The sequence below is a fragment of the Heloderma suspectum genome, chromosome 4, assembly GCF_057233095.1.
Source record: "Heloderma suspectum isolate Gila_16-S chromosome 4, 16-S_ref, whole genome shotgun sequence".
Lineage (NCBI taxonomy): Eukaryota > Metazoa > Chordata > Lepidosauria > Squamata > Helodermatidae > Heloderma > Heloderma suspectum.
The window spans coordinates 193,252,168-193,274,634 of NC_139461.1; the positions used below are offsets into that span (position 1 = coordinate 193,252,168).

At 45.2% G+C, this 22,467-nt stretch overlaps 1 protein-coding gene and 1 long non-coding RNA gene across 3 annotated transcripts in view; one reads left to right on the plus strand and one right to left on the minus strand.

The window, feature by feature from the left end:
• OLFM3 (olfactomedin 3) overlaps positions 1-22,467 on the plus strand; it is a 239,231-nt gene that overhangs the window by 208,638 nt on the left and 8,126 nt on the right. For both annotated transcript variants that reach the window (XM_084851719.1, XM_084851720.1), the window contains exon 4: positions 13,317-13,536. In XM_084851719.1, the coding sequence (XP_084707845.1) occupies positions 13,317-13,536 (220 nt within the window). The remainder of the gene's footprint in view (positions 1-13,316; positions 13,537-22,467) is intronic.
• Positions 10,869-22,002, minus strand: LOC146347885 (uncharacterized). The gene is made up of 3 exons (XR_014790466.1): positions 21,741-22,002; positions 14,125-14,295; positions 10,869-11,751 (listed from the first exon to the last, which is right to left on the minus strand). It is a non-coding gene; the product is annotated as an uncharacterized LOC146347885 (long non-coding RNA).

Here is a 22,467-nt window from a genome sequence, read left to right on the forward strand (position 1 = left end):
AATGATATGGTGGTTACTACTTCAGCAGGGGTCAGATGACACAGAGGGGCCAATAGGATTTGACATGGCACCACAGTGGCGCAAATCTGGTATTATTCTGAGCGCAAGTGTCTTCAGCCTATGAAACCCTTCCTGCTGTAACCCTGCTATAGAATCTGAGGGCAGAATCCAACAGGGCTCTTACACCCCTACCAATTCCTTTCCACCCTGCTGATTCCCTTCTGCAAGTGGTGGGTCCTGCCAATTCCATTGCGTAAGCAGGACCCACCGCTTATGCAAGGGAGATTTAGCGCTTCCTAGGGGAAGCCCCAAAGCGAACAGAAACACTCATTTCTGGAAGGAGCAGATTGGCAGAGCTCCCTTATGTGAGCTCCGCCAACCTGCCTCCTTCCAGAAACAAGCATCTCCACTTGTTTTGGGTTGCCCCGGAAGTGCCAAATCACTGTTGTGCAAGCAGTAGAGGCCGCTTGCAAAACAGAATTAGTGGGGCACCCCGTTGGATTCTGGCCTAAGCATCTGTAACGGTGGGGGTGGACAACCTTATGTATGTCAGTGGTCTGGTTCTTCAGTCAAAGTGGCCTGACTTTGGGGAGAAACCCAAAATGCCATGAGACTGCCCCTCTCCCAGCTTCTGTGCCTCTTATCTCCCCTACTCAGCAATTTTACAACCATCATCCCTCACCTATGCTGTGCTGACAAGGGCTGGTGGAATTGCAGTCCAACAACCTCTGGAGGGCCACACATATCCACTACCTGAGGCGGTATGCCTATGTACACCAGTTGCTGGGGAATATGGGTGGGAGGGTGCTGTTGCTCTCGTCTCCTGCTTGTGGGTTCCTGGTCGACAGCTGGTTGGCCACTGTGTGAACAGAATTTTTATTTATTTTATTTATTTATTACATTTATATCCCGCCTTTTTTCCTCCAAGGAACTCAAGGCAGTGTACATGATCCTCCTCCTCCTCCATTTCATCCTCACAACAACAACCCTGTGACGTAGGTTGGACTGAGAGTGTGTGACTGGCCCAAAGTCACCCAGTGAGCTTCCATGGCCGAGTGGGGACTAGAACCCGGATCTCCCGACTCCCAGTCCAGCACTCTAGTCACTACACCATGCTGGACTAGATGGACCCTTGGTCTGATCCAGCAGGGCTCTTCTCTTCTTATGTCCCGTCCCGTCCCCCCCCCCCCGCCGCCCTGGTCTAACCTATGAATAAGAGCAATTTGGAAATGAAACAAGCTGTCTGGATAGGAGAAACCCTCCCTTTCTGATTGTTCAGGAAAGGCTCAGATGGTGTAAATATAGGATATCCCCGTGGCAGGGTGGATAATTGGACTAGATTCCAACTCTGCAATGATTTTTATCATCATTGATCCTAATGACAAACGTGTCTCATGCCATTCATGTATTTTGTATTGTCATTCCACTTTTTGTCGGCTGGGCATAATGTCAGCACCCAGCAGTTCGATAGAAGCTGTCAAAGACAACAGCGTGTTCTGACACTGTAACCTTTTAAAGACCTGATATTTGGATTGGCCGGACCTACAGATTTGATATGATCGTTCGGACGGCATTTTAAAAGGATCGCAAGGCAATGATAGCACTCAGTAATTTAAAAGGTCAGAATAATAGACTGTGCTGCTTTTTTCAGAACACTCATCTGCCAGAATGCAGACCACGAACGTCATGTGCAAAGACAGCAAAATGGAAGGGCTTATTGGTCAGTGGTAGGACACAGGCTTTGCATGCGTAAGGGCCCAGATACAATCTCCCACACCTCCTGGTTCTGTTATGAATACATTTCTCATCTCTAGCCTTGTCTGATATGGCCCCATTTTTAAAACTGTTGTAATTAGAGGCACCACTCAAAGAAGGATACCCATTGCAACGTTAATGATCTACGCTTCCTGTACTGATGCATCAGGCAACTGAAGCATCTGCATCGGCTCTCCCAAATTTGAATCAAGACATGGTAAACAATTCTTCAGTTGCACTTATAAAGGGGGAAAAAGAAGCAATGAATCTTCCTGTGTACTTCATGTCCATGTTATCATATGTCTCATGCTCATTCTGAAAAGGCAGAGAACCCCAGCCAATTTGCCTCTCAGAGTGGGGCAATCTTTCAGAAAGTGCATTTTTACCCATCGGTGGCCACATACAATAGAAAGTCTAGGGATGGGTAAACAAGCAATGTTGGAGTTCACAAAGGTTCTCCGAACATCAGCTCGATGCTCGTCTCTCCTCAGTTTGCACTCGCGTTTGCAATCGCTGATCAGGAAAACTGTGCAAAACATACGGGATCCAACGTGAAAGTTGCACCCAAAACTATTAAATTTGAACAAATTTTTTAAATTGCACAAATTTCCCCCGTAGACTAAAGTGTGACATGACGCATTTTTAAAGTTGCACAATTGCGAACTTTTTTCTTGACAAAATTTGCGTATTTATTCAACGTGAGTGGCTGATTGAGACTTTGCGAACATTTTTGGAAAACGAATTCTCCTGCTCATGCTCACATTCAGGGATGCGAACGGGGCATGTTTGCATATTTGGAGCAGAAACAAAATTCTCCTACGTCCCTAACCAAATCTGTTATTATTCTGAGCGCATGCGTTCTTTGCCTATGAAGTCTTCCATACAGGGTGATGGTAGCTTGGCTATAGAACGTGAGCACCCAGAACAACAGGGCAGAGCAACCTTTTTTCTCTTGATGGCTGCACTCCCTTGTAGGTCATCTTTTGGGGGCTGCATGCCAGTGGTGAGTGAGGCCAAAGCCAGCAGTGAGTAAGCCCAGAGCCAAAAGTTGGTGGGTCACCCCTTTTCTGTTTCTGCTACCCCCTTTTCTCTCTCTGCCTTTTCGTTCCCATGGAGCAGGCTGCCAGGTAACAGAGAGGTCATTCTTGCCAGAGGTCTGAACTGATCACATACAAGGGCTTGTAAAAATACATTGGGGGCTGCATAAAATTAGGCTGAGGGCCATATGTGACCCTAGGGCCACAAGTTGCCCACCCTTGTGTAACATGGTTGGAGAGTTGCAGCCCCCAGACTAGTGTCTGGAGAACAAAATCCACAAGTTGACCATCCCTGATCTGCAGTCTTGTAAATGATGCAACAAATGTTGTTACCCTATAGAAATAAATTACTAGCCTGCCGGGGGCTGGCAGAGGAGGCAACATCCCTCCTCCAGCATTCCATTGAATTCCTGTGCTGGGCATGAAGGAGGGATGAAAGTGCCCCATCCCTCCTCTCCAGCCTACTCATCATTTGCCTGTATGCAACTCCATGCAATTCCTTGTCGCCTATGGCTACCCAGTGGGTGATTGAATACAAGGCTGCCTGATACGAGCCATTTTGGATCCTGTCTTTGGGATCAATAAGGCAATCATGCTCAAGCATACAAGAGTACCAGTGAATTTTGTTTATATATAGTGCAAGTCTCGCCATCTTAAACAATTGCCTCTGTAGTCATCTAAATGCTGGCAGTGTGCTACTCCATGCTTCATGCCAGCCTTTTCCAACCTGCTGCCCTCCAGATGTTTGGGACTACCACTCCCATAAGCCACAGCCAGCATGGTCAATGGTCAGGGATGGGAGTTGTAGTCCAAAACATCTAGAGGTCATCAGGTTGGGGAAGGCTGCATAGGGTGCAATCCTGTGCATGTTTAGACAGAAAAAAAAGTTCCACAGCTACCAGCATTCCACAGACAGCCAGGCTGGCTGGGGAATGCTGGGGGTTGTAGGACTATTTTCTGTCTAAACATGCATAGGATTGTGCCCTTAATGTGATAAACATATTTTCTGCATTTATCCCAGTGCAACCCTATTATCCATCCCCACCCCCACCCCCACAATTAATGCCAAAAGCATACATATTTGTAGTGTACATGCATAGTTAAACACTGTGTGCACACCCCTGGAGACGCTGGTCCAAAAAGACCCACAGCCACAAGTACATGGGTGTTTAAAGATCTTTGTTCATGTATACATATTGTCCATACTTTTCATGTTTGTTGCAGGAAAAACAACTGTAAACACATTTGCCACATCAAATATGGGAATGTCATAAGCTTGCTTCAGAAACTGGTGGCTGAGAATTTAGATAAAAATCCATCATTTTTTTTCCTTTTGTCTATACAAAAGTCATGCAAGCATATTGAAACCAACACTGAAAAGAATCTCATTGACTTGCGTTGTTGTGGCACTACGTCCATAAATTAAGATCTGTGGAACAGAAAGCAGATTTAATGTCCATTTGCAAAGGTCTGTGTGAGTTTATGGCGCTGTATCTAATAAAACATTCCTCAGCTCATCGTTTCCAAACTGCTCTTGTTCAAAGATTTCTGGGCATCTACTATAAATGGATTTTTTCTCATGAGTATAAAATTACATACAAGAGCTGCGAAGGGAACTCAGGTTATTCTAATTCGTTTATGGTAATAACATTTCCACATGTAATTTTACAATGCAATTTCCATCTATTTAAATTAGGGATGTGTAATACATGCATTTCGACATTGCCTATGGATTTTCCTTCCCCCCTCTGGAGTTAATATTTCCCAGCTGAAATTTTAAAAACATACAGATTTCATTAAGGTAAAGTGGTAAATAGAATTAATTTAAATGTGCCTTTTATTAAAACATCATCACCACTATCATTACACAATATGGTGCAGTGCTAACAAAACCCCTCCAAGGATAAACCTCTTCAGTGAGCATAAATCTGATTTTGCAATATCTACTCCTTTCTCTCAACGTCATGAGGATACTCTTTACTCATCCAAGGTGAAGCTTCATAGTTAGAACTATTTTAGTCCTTGCACCGTAAGATGTAGTGAACCTTTACTTCGACAGATGCCATCCACACCTTATGACCAATCCATGCAGACAGAGCACTTGGTATTATTTCTTCCTGCTGAAGTCAGTGAAAGTAAATCAGCTTCACTTCTCTGAATTAACACACTTAGGGTGCAATGCTATGCATGTTTAGACAGAAAGAAGTACTGCAACCCTTTGCAGGACTTCTTTCTGTCTAAACATGCAAGGCATTGCACCCTTCATGAATGGAACTAGAATTTATTTATTTATTTATTTATTTATTTCATTTCTATACTGCCCAATAGCCGAAGCTCTCTGGGCGGTTCACAAAAATTAAAACCAAAGAGCACACAATAAAACAATACAAAATATATAAAACATTAAAACCACATTAAACAATACAACCAGAATAAAACTTAGCAGCAGTGCAGGGATTTAAAATACCTATTTAAAACAGCAAAGCTAAAAGTCTAAAGAGCTAAAATGCTAAAATGCCTGGGAAAATAAAAAGGTCTTCACCTGGCGCTGGAAAGAATACAATGTAGGTACCAGGCGAACCTCACTAGGGATCTCATTCCACAGCTGGGGTACCACAGCATAAAAAGCCCTCCTCCTAGTAGCCACCTGCCCCACTTCCTTTGGCAGGGGCTCACAGAGAAGGGCCGCTGAGGGTGATCTTAAGGTCCGGGCGGGCACATATGGGAGGAGGCGATCCTTCAGATAACCTGGCCCCAAGCCGTTAAGGGCTTTGAATGTTAATACCAGCACTTTGAATCGGGCCCGGAAATGGACTGGCAGCCAGTGCAGCTGGAAAAGTACTGGCGTAATATGAGCTCACAGGCCAGTCCCTGTTAACAATCTTGCTGCCCTATTTTGGAGCTGCTGAAGTTTCCGGACCATTTTCAAAGGCAGCCCCACGTATAACGCATTGCAGTAATCCAGACGAGAAGTTATCAGAGCATGGAAAGCTGTACCTAGGCTGCCTCTCTGTCCAGATAAGGGCGTAGTTGGTATACCAGCCTAAGCTGATAAAAAGTGCTCCATGCCACTGAGTTCACCTGTGCCTCAAGTGACAGTTCTGGATCCAAGAGCACCCCCAAACTACGAACGTGATCCTTTAGGGGGAGTGCAACCCCCTCCAGAACAGGTTGAATATCACCTATCTGGGCAGACAAACCACCCACTACAGTACCCCCGTCTTGTCTGGATTGAGTTTCAGTTTATTGGCCCTCATCCAGTCCATTACCGTGCCCAGGCCCTGATTCAGAACAGCCACTGCCTCCCTTGGGTTTGATGAGAAAGTGAGGTAGAGCTGGTTGTCATCCGCATATTGATGGCACCTCAGCCCACACCTCCGGATAACCTCCCCCAGTGGTTTCATGTAGATGTTAAACAGCATGGGGAATAAAATAGAGCCCTGTGGAACCCCATGGCATAATTGTCATGGCGCAGAGCAATAATCCCCCAGCACCACCTTCTGGAGTCGGCCATCCAAGTAGGAGCGGAACCACGGCAGTGCAGTGCCTCCAACTCCCAACCCAGACAACCTATCCAGAAGGATACCATGGTCGATGGTATCAAAAGCCGCTGAGAGGTCCAGGAGACTCAACAGGGTTGCACTCCCCCTATCCCTCTCCCAGCAGACGTCATCCCACAAGGCGACCAAGGCAGTTTCCATTCCAAAACCAGACCTGAAGCCTGATTGAAATGGATCTAGATAATCCGTTTCATTCAAGAGTGCCTGGAGCTGTCCTGCAACCAGCCGCTCAAGCACCTTGCATTTTTTGCCACCTCCTACCCTCTTGTCCAAGACGCTGTCTTGCTTAGTACCCCATCCTACCATTTTTCCCCTACCTTCTGTCTTGTCATCAGTCAGGGCCAGTCCAAGACATTTTGCTGCCTGAAGCAAAGATGCCCTCTACCAACACTTATTAAACATACTTATTCCGTGTAATAAAGCCGACCGAACTAGTAGTTGAATCTTCAACACCGGTGATGGGACCTGAGGACAGCAGGATAGCTTAGGGTGGGGCAGGGCAGAAAGTGGCCCCCACCATGGCAATTTTTTTTAAAAAAGGGGCCACTTTAGCACTACAGAAGCTAAACGTCCAATTTTAGCTTGTTCTGAAAGTGAATTTGACCCTTAAAGTGCTCTGTAGCCACCTTCAAAACAAGCTAAATTTGGCCTGTTTAGCACTCCGTAGCACTAATGCAACCATTTTAAAAACATTTTTGGGTGCCCTGCAGCACCCCATAAAGTGTAGCCGGGGGGGAGCAGAAATGGCCCCTGGACTCCTCAAAGTACCCCACCCCTGGCTTAGGGGATGCAGGACAGGCTGGATAGTACCCACAGCTCTTTTCTCTCACACTTCATAGCCATTACCCACTTCCCAGCATCTGCTGCCTCACTCTGCCTAATGACAGGGCCGGCCCTGTCATCAGTCCATAAGCAGTGGATGGATTTTGATGCTCTTTTTATCCCTCTGCATTTCCCTCCTACCCAGAGGAGCTGCCTATTTTATTTTTTCTGAGTACTTGAATGCCAAGATCTTTTCTTAATGTACTAGCGATATGAGGAGCTCTCTGCCGCTGCTCACCCCCTCACTGGGAAGCTAGGCTTCTTGAAACTCTTATGTTTAACTCTTATTAGGTTCTCTTAAAAGTCCTCAACTCTTTCTCCTCAGCAGGAACCTTAGCACTTCCCTCAACATTTTTCTTTAGATGTAACAAAGTTTGGAGTGATGTAAGGGGTGGGATCCCCTTCATGGATCACTGCCTTGTTGTGGCGAAGGGGCTTGCGTAACTCAGTGAAGCCATAAGCTATGCCGTGCAGGGCCACCCAAGACGGACAGGTCATGGCAGAGAGTTCTGACAAAATGTGGTCCACTGGAGAAGGAAATGGCAACCCACTCCAGGATTCTTGCCAAGAAAACCCCATGGAACGTATCACAAGGCTAAAAGATATGACGCCGGAAGATGAGCCCCTCAGGTCGGAAGGTGTCCAATATGCTACTGGGGAAGAGCAGAGGGTATTTCCAAGTAGCGCCAGAAAGAGTGAAGCGGCTGGGCCAAAGCCGAAAGGACACTCAGCTGTGGATGTGTCTGGTGGTGAAAAGAAAATCCGATGCTGTAAAGAACAATATTGTTTAGGAACCTGGAATGTCAGATCAATGAATCAAGGTCAGCTGGAGGTGGTCAAACATGAGATGGCAAGATTGAACATCGACATCTTGGGAATCAGCGAACTAAAATGGACAGGCATGGGCGAATTTAATTCAGGTGACCATCATATCTACTATTGTGGGCAAGAATCCCTTAGAAGAAATGGAGTAGCACTCATAGTCAACAAAAGGGTGGGAAAAGCAGTACTGGGGTACAATCTTAAAAATGATAGAATGATCTCAGTACGAATCCAAGGCAAACCATTCAACATCACAGTAATTCAAGTCTATGCCCCAACCACTGAGGCCGAAGAAGCTGAGGTTGATCGGTTCTATGAAGACCTACAACACCTTCTAGAACTAACACCAAAAAAAGATGTCCTCTTCATCATAGGGGATTGGAATGCTAAAGTAGGAAGTCAAGAAATCACCGGGATAACAGGCAGGCATGGCCTTGGTGTACAAAATGAAGCAGGACAAAAGCTAATAGAGTTTTGCCAAGAGAACACGCTGATCATAGCAAACACTCTTTTCCAACAGCACAAGAGGTGACTCTACACATGGACGTCACCAGATGGTCAATATCGAAATCAGATTGATTATGTCCTTTGCAGCCAAAGATGGAGAAGCTCCATACAGTCAGTAAAAACAAGACCTGGAGCTGACTGTGGCTCAGATCATGAGCTGCTTCTTGCAAAATTTCGGCTTAAATTGAAGAACGTCGGGAAAACCACTAAACCGTTCAGGTATGACCTAAATCATATCCCTGATGAATATACAGTGGAGGTGAGGAATAGATTTCAGGGATTAGACCTGATAGACAGAGTGCCTGAGGAACTATGGACGGAGGTCCGTAACATTGTTCAGGAGGCAGCAACTCAATCCATCCCAAAGAAAAAGAAATGCAAGAAAGCCAAGTGGCTGTCTGATGAGGCTTTACAAGTAGCTCACGAAAGAAGGGAAGCGAAAAGCAAGGGAGAAAGGGGAAGATATACCCAACTGAATGCAGAGTTCCAGAGAATAGCAAGGAGAGACAAGAAGGCCTTCTTAAATGAACAATGCAAAGAAATCGAGGAAAACAACAGAATGGGAAAGACTAGAGATCTCTTCAAGAAAATTGGAGATCTCAAGGGAACGTTTTGTGCAAAGACGGGCATTATAAAGGACAAAGAAGGCAGGGACCTAACAGAAGCAGATGAGATTAAGAAGAGGTGGCAAGAATACACAGAAGAACTATACAGGAAAGATCTGAATGTCCCTGATAGCCATGATAGTGCGGTCACTGAACTTGAGCCGGACATCCTAGAGAGTGAAGTCAAGTGGGCCTTAGGAAGCATTAGTAACAACAAAGCTAGCGGAGATGACAGTATTCCAGCTGAGCTATTTAAAATCCTAAAAGATGATGCTGTTAAAGTGCTGCATTCAATATGCCAACAAATCTGGAACACTCAACAGTGGCCACAAGACTGGAAAAGGTCAGTTTACATTCCAATTCCAAAGAAGGGCAATGCCAAAGAGTGTTCAAACTACCGCACAATTGCGCTCATTTCACATGCCAGCAAGGTGATGCTCAAAATCCTACAAGCTAGGCTTCAGCAGTATGCGAACCGAGAACTACCGGAAGTACAAGCGGGGTTTCGAAGAGGCAGAGGAACTAGAGATCAAATCGCCAACATTCGCTGGATCATGGAGAAAGCAAGAGAATTCCAGAAAAATGTCTATTTCTGCTTCATTGACTACACTAAAGCCTTTGATTGTGTGGATCACAACAAACTGTGGCAAATTCTTAAAGTGATGGGAGTACCAGACCACCTTACCTGTCTCCTGAGAAACCTGTACGAGGGTCAAGAAGCAACAGTAAGAACCAGACATGGAACAACCGAGTGGTTCAAAATTGGGAAAGGAGTACGACAAGGCTGCATATTGTCACCCTGCTTATTTAACTTATATGCAGAGTACATCATGAGAAATGCCGGGTTGGATGAATCAGAGGTCGGAATTAAGATTGCTGGGAGAATTATCAATAACCTCCGATATGCAGACGATACCACCCTAATGGCAGAAAGCGAAGAGGATCTAAAGAGCCTCTTGTTGAGGGTGAAAGAGGAGAGTTTAAAAGCTGGTTTGAAACTCAACATTAAAAAAACTAAGATCATGGCATCTGGCCCCATCACTTCCTGGCATATAGAAGGGGAAGAAATGGAAGCAGTGACAGATTTTACTTTCTTGGCCTCCAAGATCACCGCAGACGGTGACTGTAGCCATGAAATTAAAAGACGCTTGCTCCTTGGGAGGAAAGCTATGGCCATCCTAGACAGCATAGTAAGAAGCAGAGACATCACCTTGCCGACAAAGGTCCGTCTAATCAAAGCTATGGTTTTCCCAGTAGTAATGTATGGCTGTGAGAGCTGGACTATAAGGAAGGCTGAGCGCCGAAGAATTGATGCTTTCGAACTGTGGTGCTGGAGAAGACTCTTACGAGTGCCCTGGACTGCAAGGAGGTCAAATCAGTCCATCCTAAAGGAAATCAACCCTGAGTGCTCATTGGAAGGACAGATACTGAAGCTGAAGCTCCAATATTTTGGCCACCTAATGCGAAGAGAAAACTCCCTGGAAAAGACCCTGATGCTGGGAAAGACTGAAGGCAAAAGGAGAAGGGGACGGCAGAGGATGAGATGGCTAGATAGCATCACGGATGAAATGAATATGAACTTGAGCACGCTCCGGGAGAGAGCGCAGGACAGGAAGGCCTGGCGTGCTATGGTCCATGGGGTCACGAAGAGTCGGACACGACTGAACAACAACAACAAGGGGTGGGATAAGTTAGGGATAGGTGGGCTAAGAAATTTTGCTAGTTATATACCAATTCCTTTTTCTTTTTTTCCTTTTTTTGCTTCCTTTGAAATTCTTTAGATGTTTCACCCAAGCAAGAATCTTCAACTTCTCCTCCAAACTTCACTTTCAGCAAACTTTGGTGGCAACTGTATTACAATGCTTGGTTCCTATTCTCTTTGCTCTTCTTCTGTGTCTCAAACATCCTGATATAAAATATCTCCCACTTGCTTAAATCTAAATACAATTATAAATGCTACTGCTGATAGAGTTTTGAGAGGGATACTGACAGTGCTAAACACACTTCCTCGGACAGTCCACAGTACCAGGGCAGCTACTGAACAGGCCCTTCCCCTAATACAGGGGTGAGCAACTTGTGACCCTCCAGATGTTTTGGCCTTCAACTCCCATCCTCCCTTACCATTGGCTACGCTGGCTCGGACTGACGGGAGTTGTAGGCCAAACATCTGGAGGGCCATAAGTTGCCCACCTCTAACCTAATGGATTCTAATCTTGCATCCACGAAATAAGGTACCCTACACAGAACCTCACTGGAAGTTCTTAAGGCATGGGAGGTAGGTGGAGATTCATAACACACTTCTCCAGGATTTCAGTTTGAAAGATGGACATTTTGGAACTTGAATTATTCAGATTAGGCAGAAACAGAAAATATTTCCATCTTCAAAAATAGAAGACTGACTGACAGCATGATTGATGAAACTCATTAAGTGGAAGATTAAAAAAAACACACACAGGCAAAAGAAGTATAAAGCACTAGGAAAACAGTTATAGAATCACTTTAAGGATGGAGGGGGGCTGTACTGAACAATCTAAATGCTTTATTATGAAAGTCAGACCAGACATTTGCACAAAATAATTTTCCTTAGGGGAATAGCCTTGTGAGCGATTTTAGAGGTACTAGTACCCTCCTTGTATTTGTTGTCTTTTGGCAGAATAACATACATACATACAGACAGACAGACAGACAGAGAGAGAGAGAGAGAGAGAGAGAGATATCCTGTTAAGTGTAAGGTTAAAACTGGGAAAGGTTTATAAAACCACTGGCCTAGTTCTAGAGATCCTCACATGGACAAGGCTCTCCTTCCTCCTCACCAAACCTTTGACCACAGGTTTAATCCAGATTTAGTCATACCTAGAGCAGACCCATTAAAACCAATGGAACTTGAGTGAGTCATGACTAATTTTAGTCCCACTGATTTCAGTAGGTCTACTCTAGAAATAACTAAACCTAGATCCAACCCCACTTGTTGAATGGAAAGGGGTGTTCTTGTTGGATCAGGTGATTCTGTAACAAGAACATAACCTCAATGTATAGATGTGATGGTTTGAGGCCTACAGAGGCAAAGTGAAAAAAGGTCAGGCTTAGAGGCCTGAAGTTTTCCATTCAGAGGGGGTATCCCTGAGAGGAGTAGTCTCATTTCTCCGGTTAAGTTTCTGTTTCAATTCCCCTGTAAGTTTCATTTCTTCACCAGGCTGCAGCCAGAGCAAGAGCAAGGGAAAGGTAGCCAGAGCCTGCAGTGAGAGCAGAGTCTGAAGAGAGAGCAGGAAGGAGCAACCTAGAAAAACGTCTAAGCACAGCTAGGTTAAAGGAACTTGCTTATTTATTTATTTATTGCATTTATATCCTGCCTTTTTTCCTCCTTAAGGAACCCAAGGCGGCATACATAGTCCTCCTTCTCTTCCATTTTATTCTCACAACAACAACCCTGTGAGGTAGGTTGGGCTTAGAGTCTGTGACTGGCCCAAAGTCACCCAGTGAGCTTCCATGGCTGAGTGGAGACTAGAACCCATATCTCCCAACTCCCAGTCCAACACTCTAGCCGCTACACCACACTGGCTCTCAGTAGTTTTTCAGCTACTTATATATTTAAAACCTTGCAACTTTTATCTTCTATTAAGGCCTTTTGTATCACTCAACTCTATTGTGTAAATACCTTTAGTTGTAATTTGTTTGTTTTAAATCTACTAGTAAGTTTTTGTAGTTAAACCCTGAGTCTAGAATGTCAGTCACCCCACGTTACTGGAAAAGAGAAGGTAAAGGAAAGAAGGTGGGACTCTTAAGGAGGCAAAAGATCCTTAAAGAGTTGCTCAAGGGGTTCCGGTCATAAGGGCAACCTTGACAATAGATAAGTGTTAAGCTATTGTGTGGACTAAATGGTCTGTTTCTGATTAGAACAGCTTTTTATATATACAAAAAAATCTGGTTATTTTATTCAAATACTGGGAAAGGCTTGGTTTGAAAGAAAATGTTTTATTTTTAGGAACAATAAAAACTGAGCACTGCATATGCTTTATCCAAAGCCTCAAGCCATTCATCTTGAGATTCTCACATCTCTCTTGGGACATTAATCATAGTTTTGATACCAAGATCAATGAGGATTTTAGGAGTAGATTTTATAATAAGTCTAAAAGGATCTTATTAGAGAATTTAGAGGGCATAAGATTTTTATGCTTCCCTAATGCATACTTCACTGCTTTTTTCCACAGGAATTGAAAGAAAAGATGGATGAGCTCCTGCCACTCATCCCAGTTCTGGAACAGTACAAAACTGATGCCAAGTTAATCACCCAGTTCAAAGAGGAAATTAGAAATCTGTCTTCAGTCCTCACTGGGATCCAAGAGGAAATTGGTGCCTACGATTACGAGGAACTACACCAGCGAGTGCTCAGTTTGGAAACCAGGCTGCGAGACTGCATGAAGAAACTGAGTAAGTTCACAATTTCATGCCACATTTATTTTCTTGCATACGTGGTTGATGGAGTTTACAACCATCTGGAATTCATCGGTCCAGTTTTTCCCAAATGATAAAAAAGGAACAGCCTCAAGTGTATTGCCCTCCTAATGGCTCTCCTTATGCTCACAGACTTTGCCCGGAAGGAGTGGTGCGGTCACCTACATAGCAGGCTTGTGATCAGTTCATATCGGTAGCCACCCAAAAAACGACCCACTCCTCCATCCCCAGTCCAGTTCCATGTTGCCTCTGCGGCATATAAAAAGTCAGATGGGTTTCCCCTAAATCGTGCAATTATCAATATATCAATGGAAGTGGTTGGGTGAGATGGCAACTCAGGCATTAGAAATAACAGAACTAGGTAGAGCATGTGATCCAACCTTCCATATGTGATTTAAGCAGCACAAAGCCAAGCCAGGAGGGAGGGATATTTTGGCAGGTTGTAGGCCATTGTGGCAAATGTACCAGGTTAAATAAAATTAAACCTGTGCTTTTAAAAATATATATTCTGAGTAAATCAGACGCTGAAGTGAATTAGGACTCAGTAGGCCCTTGTTGACTCACCTCTTTCAGCTTAATGATGTAAAATGTAGGCTGCAAACCAGGCATGGGGAACCTCTGGCCCTCGATGTGTTGTTGGGACTCCAATGCCCATCAGCCCCAGTCAGCATGGCCAATGGTCGACGATGATGGGGCTTGCATTCTGACATCTGGAGGGCACCAGGTTTCCCACACCTGCTGAAAAAGGTGTAAGTGGTTATGTCTGCTGGGTGGTTAGTCAACGATTAACTCCCCACATAGTAGGTAACATGTCACCTCAAATGTGTAAGTGCCTTTCACTTCCAACTCATGTGTCTCCTTATAAATATTTGTACGTATGTGTGATATATAGTGAAAAACTAAACAGTGCATTTAGTTAGGCTATGGATCCTTCACATAACAGAGTCGAAGAAATTACAGACTTAAACAATGACTGGAGGGGTCAATCCTAACCTCTCTGGGAGGCCAGCTGGCGGGCCTTAGGAAACAGTAGGTGTGCTGCTCCATCAATGATGATGGAGGCCTGCTCGTGGGATGGTACTTAAACCCCTAGTATGCTGGTGGAACACTCCATGGATGCAGATGTCTCACCAGCAAGGGGTGGGGGTGGAAACAGGTGTTTGGGGGGTACAGGTGGATGCACCACATCCACTGCTCCCTCAACACATCCTTGGACTTAATGAGACGCTATGCCAGCGTAGGGCATTGTAGTCAATGGGAAGGTAAAGGAACCTCCCACCCTGGCCACAGTGTGACTAACAACACACCTCCTGCCCTGGCCACGGCAAAGCAACCGGGCAATGGATTTGGCAGGTGGCCTGCAAGTAGATCTCCTTAAACCCACCCCTGGCTTAGCTGCAGGTAGGATTGCTCTATGAGATAAACGTAAAATTATTTAGAGCGTAATTTTATGCCTGGTTAGACAGAACAAGTCCTATATGCTGGCTGGGGAATGCTGGGAGTTGTAGACAGACTTTTTTCTGTCTAAACAGGCATAGGCTTGCACCCTTAGTTAATGTTTTTCCATTTCTGCCTTCATCAGTAATACTGAGGAGTTGAGGGCTGGGGGTTGCAGGTTGTATGCTCAAGTGTGAGGACACTGTGACTGCACTTGTCAGCACATCTTATAATGCCTGAAATGTTTGTAAAACAGCTTACATCCAATTATTTCTGTATTAACTGTTTTGTGGCCAAGGCTGTCTATATGTTTCCTTTATTATTACTTATTTAAGAAATCTACATGCTCTACTCTATTTCTATTCTAAAAAGCACTCCAGATGGCTCCAGTCCACAGCTCCTAGATACCGGAGTAGCACTATTAAAATCAAAAAGATTGCTTTCGTTCCACGGGCTGTAGATTATGGCTCTAAACACCTTTACTTGTAAATAACTCTTATTGATTCCTGTGGACCTTACTTTCAAGTATACATGTTTGTAGGACTGCAGTCTGAGCTGTCTTCATTCTCATTTGTCCAATATTTAAAGGGGCGCTCATTATTTCCAGAGAAGGTCTCTCTCACATCAATGCAAGCTCTCCCATTTTTGAACACATGTCACATACAGATCAAACATATCCAAGATGAAAGGGAATGCAATTTTTAAAAGTTCAAAGTACCTAGTAAAACAATAAGCAGGGAAATTAAAGGGTGGGGGGATATGTGTGCTGAATTCACAAAAATGCAAATACATAATAATTTGTTTCCAAAGCAATTGAAGAAGAAGAGGAGAAGGAATACAACAAAGCATCTTTAAATAGAACTCAGTTAAATCACGAGCAAAAAATTTAATCAGGAAATAACATTATTATTCACACCCAGACTTACAGATTGTCACTGTCTTACCAAGTGCTTACTATCTTGCCAAAGAGCATTTCCCAATATCACGCATGTTAGTTTTCCTGGAGGCAATATACTGAGTCAGAAGTTAAATGTGACGTCTAAATTCAGCTGTCCTTTTTAATAATTAATCCCCAGCATCTCCGTTTGATACTATAAATAGCACAGAGATGACAGGCAAAGGTACAGGAAAGGAATTCTCTACGTGAAATCTCTTTTGGGCTTCTCTTGTCACTAGAAATACTTAATCATATGCCATTTCATTGACCAAAGCGACATGAATGCAGAGACGAAAACAAAACAAACAAAATCTCACAACATCCTGATTATAAATGGGATAACTCCTGTGCTGGTAAGTTATGGATTATAGAGACTCGACAGAAGAAGCTGTATGCGCGCTAATGCCTGTTCACACATGAGAACTGCAGCCTTGATGCGATAACTTTATGTGTCCAGGATAGCTATCCTATACATCAGCCTTCCCCAACTTGGTTCCCTCCAGATGTGTTGGACTACAACTCCCATAATTCTCAGCCAGCATGACCATTGGCCATACTGACTGGGAATTATGGGAGTTGCCGTCCAACACATCAGAAGGGCACTTGGTTGATGTATATGCTGTCGGGGATGAAAACATCAAGCACACACTGGGCCTGACACCATTGCCTGAGCCTTCGGTAAAATTCATTGTTAAAGCTTGTCTTTCTGTTCCTCCTGTTGTGAAAATGAGGAAGCCGCACAAACCTAGTTAGGTCCCCCAGGATAGGAGCACCATGTAGGAATGCTGATTTCTATTCTATATTCTATCAGAGTCTGGAGAAGATGCTCGTAGGAAGTGCCCTGCTTTAGCAGAAGAATAAAATACAGATGCATTCAGATCCTGCCTTGCATGCTCTTAAGACTGAGCTGGCATTTAAACCCATTGGAAAGCTCAGCCCCAGCTCTGGGGAACGCCTGCCATCACCACTCTTGTGGAAAATGTATCTGGGCAGATGGTTTTTATGGCCCACACTGATCTTCCTCAAGCCACAGCTGCACATCCGAATTATAGCTCTAATAGACACAGGTGGTGGAGACATGTGTCTTACTGACAATCCTTTGCTATTGAAACGTTGGTAAGAGGCACTTATTAGTTCCATTAAAAGAGGCGTTTTCAGCATGCACCAGAGGAAAAGCCATGTACGCCCTAATATATTCACAGTTACTCACGTTTGCAGTTCATTTCAGGGGTGGCAAAAAGGCCTAGTAGGGCAGGATTCCTTCATCTCCTCTGTTGCCTTCACCCCTGCCAACATGGCAGCCTTCTACTGCCTTTAAAGCCTTCCCTATTTGTTTTCCAGAGGAACTGAGACATCATCACCATCATTATCCCCCCACTTAGCAGTCAGATATCTCCTTAAAGGCATTACCTCAGTTACAGCTAATAATACTCCAATAAGGCTGGCCAGTTAGTTCCTATATGGCAGATGAGGGCTGAAGAAATAGCAGCTTTCTGTAACACCAGGGCCAACTCCAGATTTGAAAAGTACCTGGGCAACGTGCCCTCTGGTGGGCCCTTTCCTCTAGCATGGGGCCCTGGCAAGTTTATTGGGCTCTAACAACAGCAGTCCAAGAAGCACTGGGCAGCTGGGTCTAGCCATCCTTTAAATTTCCCACAATACCCTAGAGCAATGCTAGGTAAGGGGCATTATGGGAAATGAAGAATGTAGCACAGTCTAGCACCCTGGTACTACTCAGAATGCCAAGCTGGGGGGGGAGGGGAATTAAGGGGCCCAAATCAGTAGTGGGCCCTGGCAGGATGCTGGGGCCCTGGCAGCTGCCCAAGTATGCCAGGTACTGACGCAAGCCTTGTGAAGGGCCATCAAATGAATTCTTGTCAGGGAGTATCCACATGCAGAACAGTGAGGACCGAGTTGTTTTGCCATTTCCACAGAGGAAAATGTGAAATCATTTCTACTATATTGCTTGTTTTTTCACTTTTCTCATTTTAAAAGTAAGCTCAAATCTGATGCAATCTGACAGGTCAATAAAAGACAGAAATGTTGGTTCCAACCCAGCTAACACCAATGGCGAGCAATTTCCACTTTGTTACTAACATCTAACTTGTTCTGTGGGTTTTCCTTCCTTCCTTCCTTCATTGTGCTAATGGGGGGGGGGGGGACACGTCCAAATACAAGCAGTTATCGTACAATTAGGAATAGCTACAATAGGTACCACACCAACAGAGAAACAGGGCCAGCTCTCCCAAAAGGCCAGGTGAGACCCTTGCCACAGGCAGTGGATTGGGAGGAGCTGTGAATCTGAGAAGGGGCCCCCACCAGGCCACAACAGCTCCACCACCCGCCACCTTCCCACCTGGTTTGCATCGCCACTGGGCCAATCTTCAGAACAGAGGGCAGCCCACTGGCAGCCCTTTCAACAGGGGAGTATCCTCTGTAAAAGAGGACACACGGCCACCCCCCCATCCCTGCATCACTGCCAAGTCACTGCAACCTCCCTTTGCCCTCCCATCACTGCGGGGCTGCCACAGCAGCAGCCCTTCTGCCTCCCTCCCCATTTTGCCATATGGTCCCCCACTGCTACTGCTTCCATGTTTCCCCGGCCAGCTGCCTGCCCGCCGTGGAGTGCTGCCGCTGGACAGCAGCCAATAGGGGCTCCAGCAAGGCACTCCAGAGCACCTATCCTGCACCATGCCTTGCTCTGAGGAAGGGTCAGGGTCCTTCCTCAGAGCGAGGCAGTGTGGGTGAGATGGTCCTGGAGACCATCTGCACCACTGTCGCTCTACTGTGACAGTGGCAAATACTGTTTAAAGCATCTTTAAACTTACAAAGTAACTGTCATCCCAGTGCCTTTACACTCAGTGGCTGGGACAGATGAATAAGTTTATTTCCAATTCATGTCCCTTTCACATGTGTTCACCTATAAGTCTGTTCTGTCCCATTTTGGCATCAGTCCGTAGTGTCTGCATGAAAGCTTGCATTTAAATGCATATTTAAATATGTATTTTGAACATATTTTTTCTCTCAAAATGCACATTATTAAGTATATTTCCCCTCATTCAAATACGGAGCATGAAAATAGTATTTAAAACACATGAAACAAATGCGCTCGTGTGTGTGTGTGTGTGTGTGTGTGTGTGTGTGTCTGCCAATAGGTTCATATAAGAAATAATATTTTTGAAATGTATGACCAGTGAAGAAGACCTTGCGGTCGAAATGCATTTGGCTGGTTTTACATATGATTATTTTCATGTTTCTTTGAATGCTGTTATAAGTTGCTTAGGGCACAATCCTATCTTGATAGGCGGCCGCTTCCAAACTCGGAGGCGGCCGCCTATCCAAAGCAAGGCAGGAGAAGCACAGGGGGGATCGTTCCCTCTGCGCCTCTCCTGCCCTGCTTTTTCCGCTAGACAGCCAATTTTGGCTGTCTAGCCGCGGGGAGGGGGGCTGAGCAGGAGAGGAGGCTGCTGTACGACACATTGGATGTGTCATACAGGCATTTCCGCCCTCCCCGCCCCGGCACGTCCCCAGACATGCTCCTTTTTGGCCACTCCGCACTCCTCTTGTGAGCATGGAGGATGGGGCTGTTCCACACAGGCTCCAAGGTCGGTTCCCAGAAAACAGCATATCCTATGACCACTGTCTAGCGGCCATACAGTTGCTTCCTTAATTGCTGTTTCAAAAATTAGGTTATAAAGTTGGTATATGTGTTTTGTGTACATAAATTTATTTTGTCTATTTTAACACATTACATATCCCAATTTTTCAGTTTTGTTTGTTGGGATACGTTTCCTTCAGTGGTTTCTTCTGGTTTACACATGCAGCAGAATGAGGTGGTACAGTTCTGATGACAGAATAGACTGTATCATTTCTGACCGCAGGGGGGGGGGGGGCTAAATGCTCCCTTATGCGTAAAAGAATCCCTGCAAATGCAAACCACCACAACAGAGAATGAGCGGGGCTAGAACCTCTCTCCCTGGGGAATAGTTTTTACTTGCAGGGAGATGTTTTTACATGGGAAGCATTCAGAATTAATGCCCCCTCCATGTAGTCTAAAATAGTATGGTCCAGTCTATGCCCTCAGGATTCTTGTCAGCAAATCTTGCTGCTTGTACAGACCACATCTAAGTATTTTGATAAAAGAGAAACATTTGTGGTGTTTAGTGACAGCCTTGTGCAGCCCTCTTAGTTTTACAGGATTTGTCTGGCTGATGTCTACAGCTAGAAACGAGGAATCCTACCATAAACCTGTGAGTACTAGTAACAAAAATTTGAACTTACAGAATTGAGTGGTCTAAACTCTTCCAATTTAAACCTAGTGAACTGAGAGTTTTACACTTCTCCGCCCTGAGATGTTTTCAGTGATCGATCAATGGCAAGAAGATATATCTGTTCACTGTAATAACCATATACAAAAACTCACTTTGTTTCATGTATGAATTATTCACAGTTCCTAATGTTTGCTGTTAAAACCAATGGCATCTTTGGGCTTCATTGCCTAAGGCTGAACGGAAACGCTGCTAATAGTATTGTCATGTATGCAGGTTTTACATTTTGTTGACATTAACATTAAAGTGATCCATCTGTTTGTATTTGCATCCTGATCTCAGGAAGGTTTACTCAGACGTAAGCCTAACTGATTTCAAATGGGACTTAAAATTAATTCACTTCTCAGCACTGCTGGGCTAAAAGTGCCTTTTCACATTCTTGGGCTGCCGGGGGTGAGGCGGGTTTACTTCCAGAATTTTCTGGGTTAGGCAGCTGAAATTTTTATAAATTTTGTGGGCGGGGGGCTTACATTGGCAGTAGTCAGTAGCAGGGGGTTTTCTTCTTTTCTTCCCCCTTCCTTAAACTGGTTTCATTGCTGCTGGGAAGTGGCGACAGCACTGGTCCTCTTCCAGTCTGGGGCCATTCTGCCTCACAGTGCCTCAGCTGAAGGATGCTACGTCATGGCATAGTGTTCCATCCTGTAGTAGTGCAGTGGGGGCAGCCATGTTTTTCTCCACCAGTCCACCTGGAAGGGTTCTACATTGTGACATAGTGTTCTTCACCCAAGGCATTGTGGGTGGCGAAACGGGGGCCCGTGTCAAGGGTAGGCATGGTCAGGCACCTGCCGAGGGCCTTCGCCCCAGCAGGGGCCCACTGACAAGAGCCCCGTGGAGTTGCTCCTCCTCTTCATCATTCCAACCTGCGTGTTCACCTGCCTCTCACTCTGGCCCAGACAACAGTGGTGGTGAGAAGGAGGAGCAATAGATGCCACTTGCAGTGAACTCACTTGCTCACTGGCTCTCTGCCTATCAGGCAAGCCAGTTGTAGCGAAGATGAGAAAGAGCAAGATGGCCCCAGATGGGAGTAGGAACGCTGCTGCTGCTTTCTTACAGTGGCAAAACCAGTTTAAAGGAAGGGGTGGAGGAATAAAAGCTTCTGCTACTGACTGTTATACACCTTAGGGGCAGGGTGTTTATTTTTATAAGAATTTTGTCAGCCCACGGGTTTCTTTGCCCCACCCCGTTCCTACAGAAACATTCCAGAGAAGTCCCTTTTGGAACTTTTGGCACAGCACTAATCCTAAGTCTCTTTGATTGGCTTTTCAATGAATGCAATCATGGGGAAAGAAGGGAATTGGCACGGATTACTGGCTGTGTAAGCTCTGAGGAAGAAATCAATCCTGAGGGAGGATTTCAGTGAGAACCAGACGGAGGCCTGCCTTTCCTCTGGTGCTTTCCTGCCCTGATCTTACGGTTCCTGCCTCACCCATCCATCAGTGCAGAATCTCGCTCTCTGTGTTCCCAAGGTCAGTACTTACAGGGCCAGTTGATGTGTGTTATTCTCGGAGTAATTTTATCTTCCGGCAGTTTCCAGTGCGGGCCTTAAGTGGCTCAAAATTGTACAGCCTGATCCATCATGCTCGCCACTCACGCTAAGACATGCTTCAGGGCCTACCTTGTCATTCTGAGGCCTTTCCTGCATGCAAATGCAGCAGGGTGCAGCTGTTGGAAACTGGATAGCTGTGAAGGCTCATTAATCACACTCACTTTCTTCCCTAGTTTTTTTTCCCCTTTGATGTCAACCAAAGTATTTAGGAAGAACAGGCTTCCTATCTCCTTTTAAATAGGAGGGTGCTTTTCTAAACTTTGTTGTGGAAGATGCATCCTCGTAGGGCACATCAAGAAGGCAGGGATCGAAGAGCTTGGCACCTGTCTGGAAATGCAAGGAGTGCATTTATTGGGCCGCTGGGGCGTTGCTAAGCCTGGGCTCATGGGGCTATAGCCCCAAGTCTATTCCCCAGAGCCCTGAGTGTCCATTGGTGCCAATGGAAGGTTTTGTTCTTAGCTTAATTGCCATGCGGGGGGGGGGGCAATTTTCTATGGGGATTGCAGCTAGGGAGGGGACCTCTCCTCTCCAAAGGCCGCAACACCCCTCTCCCCCAAAAATCTCTCCCGGCAATGCAATTAAGCTTAAGGGAAAAAGTTTTCCATTGGTTTAGGATGATCTGGGGCAAAGTGCAAATTGATTCAAGAATTATTATTTTT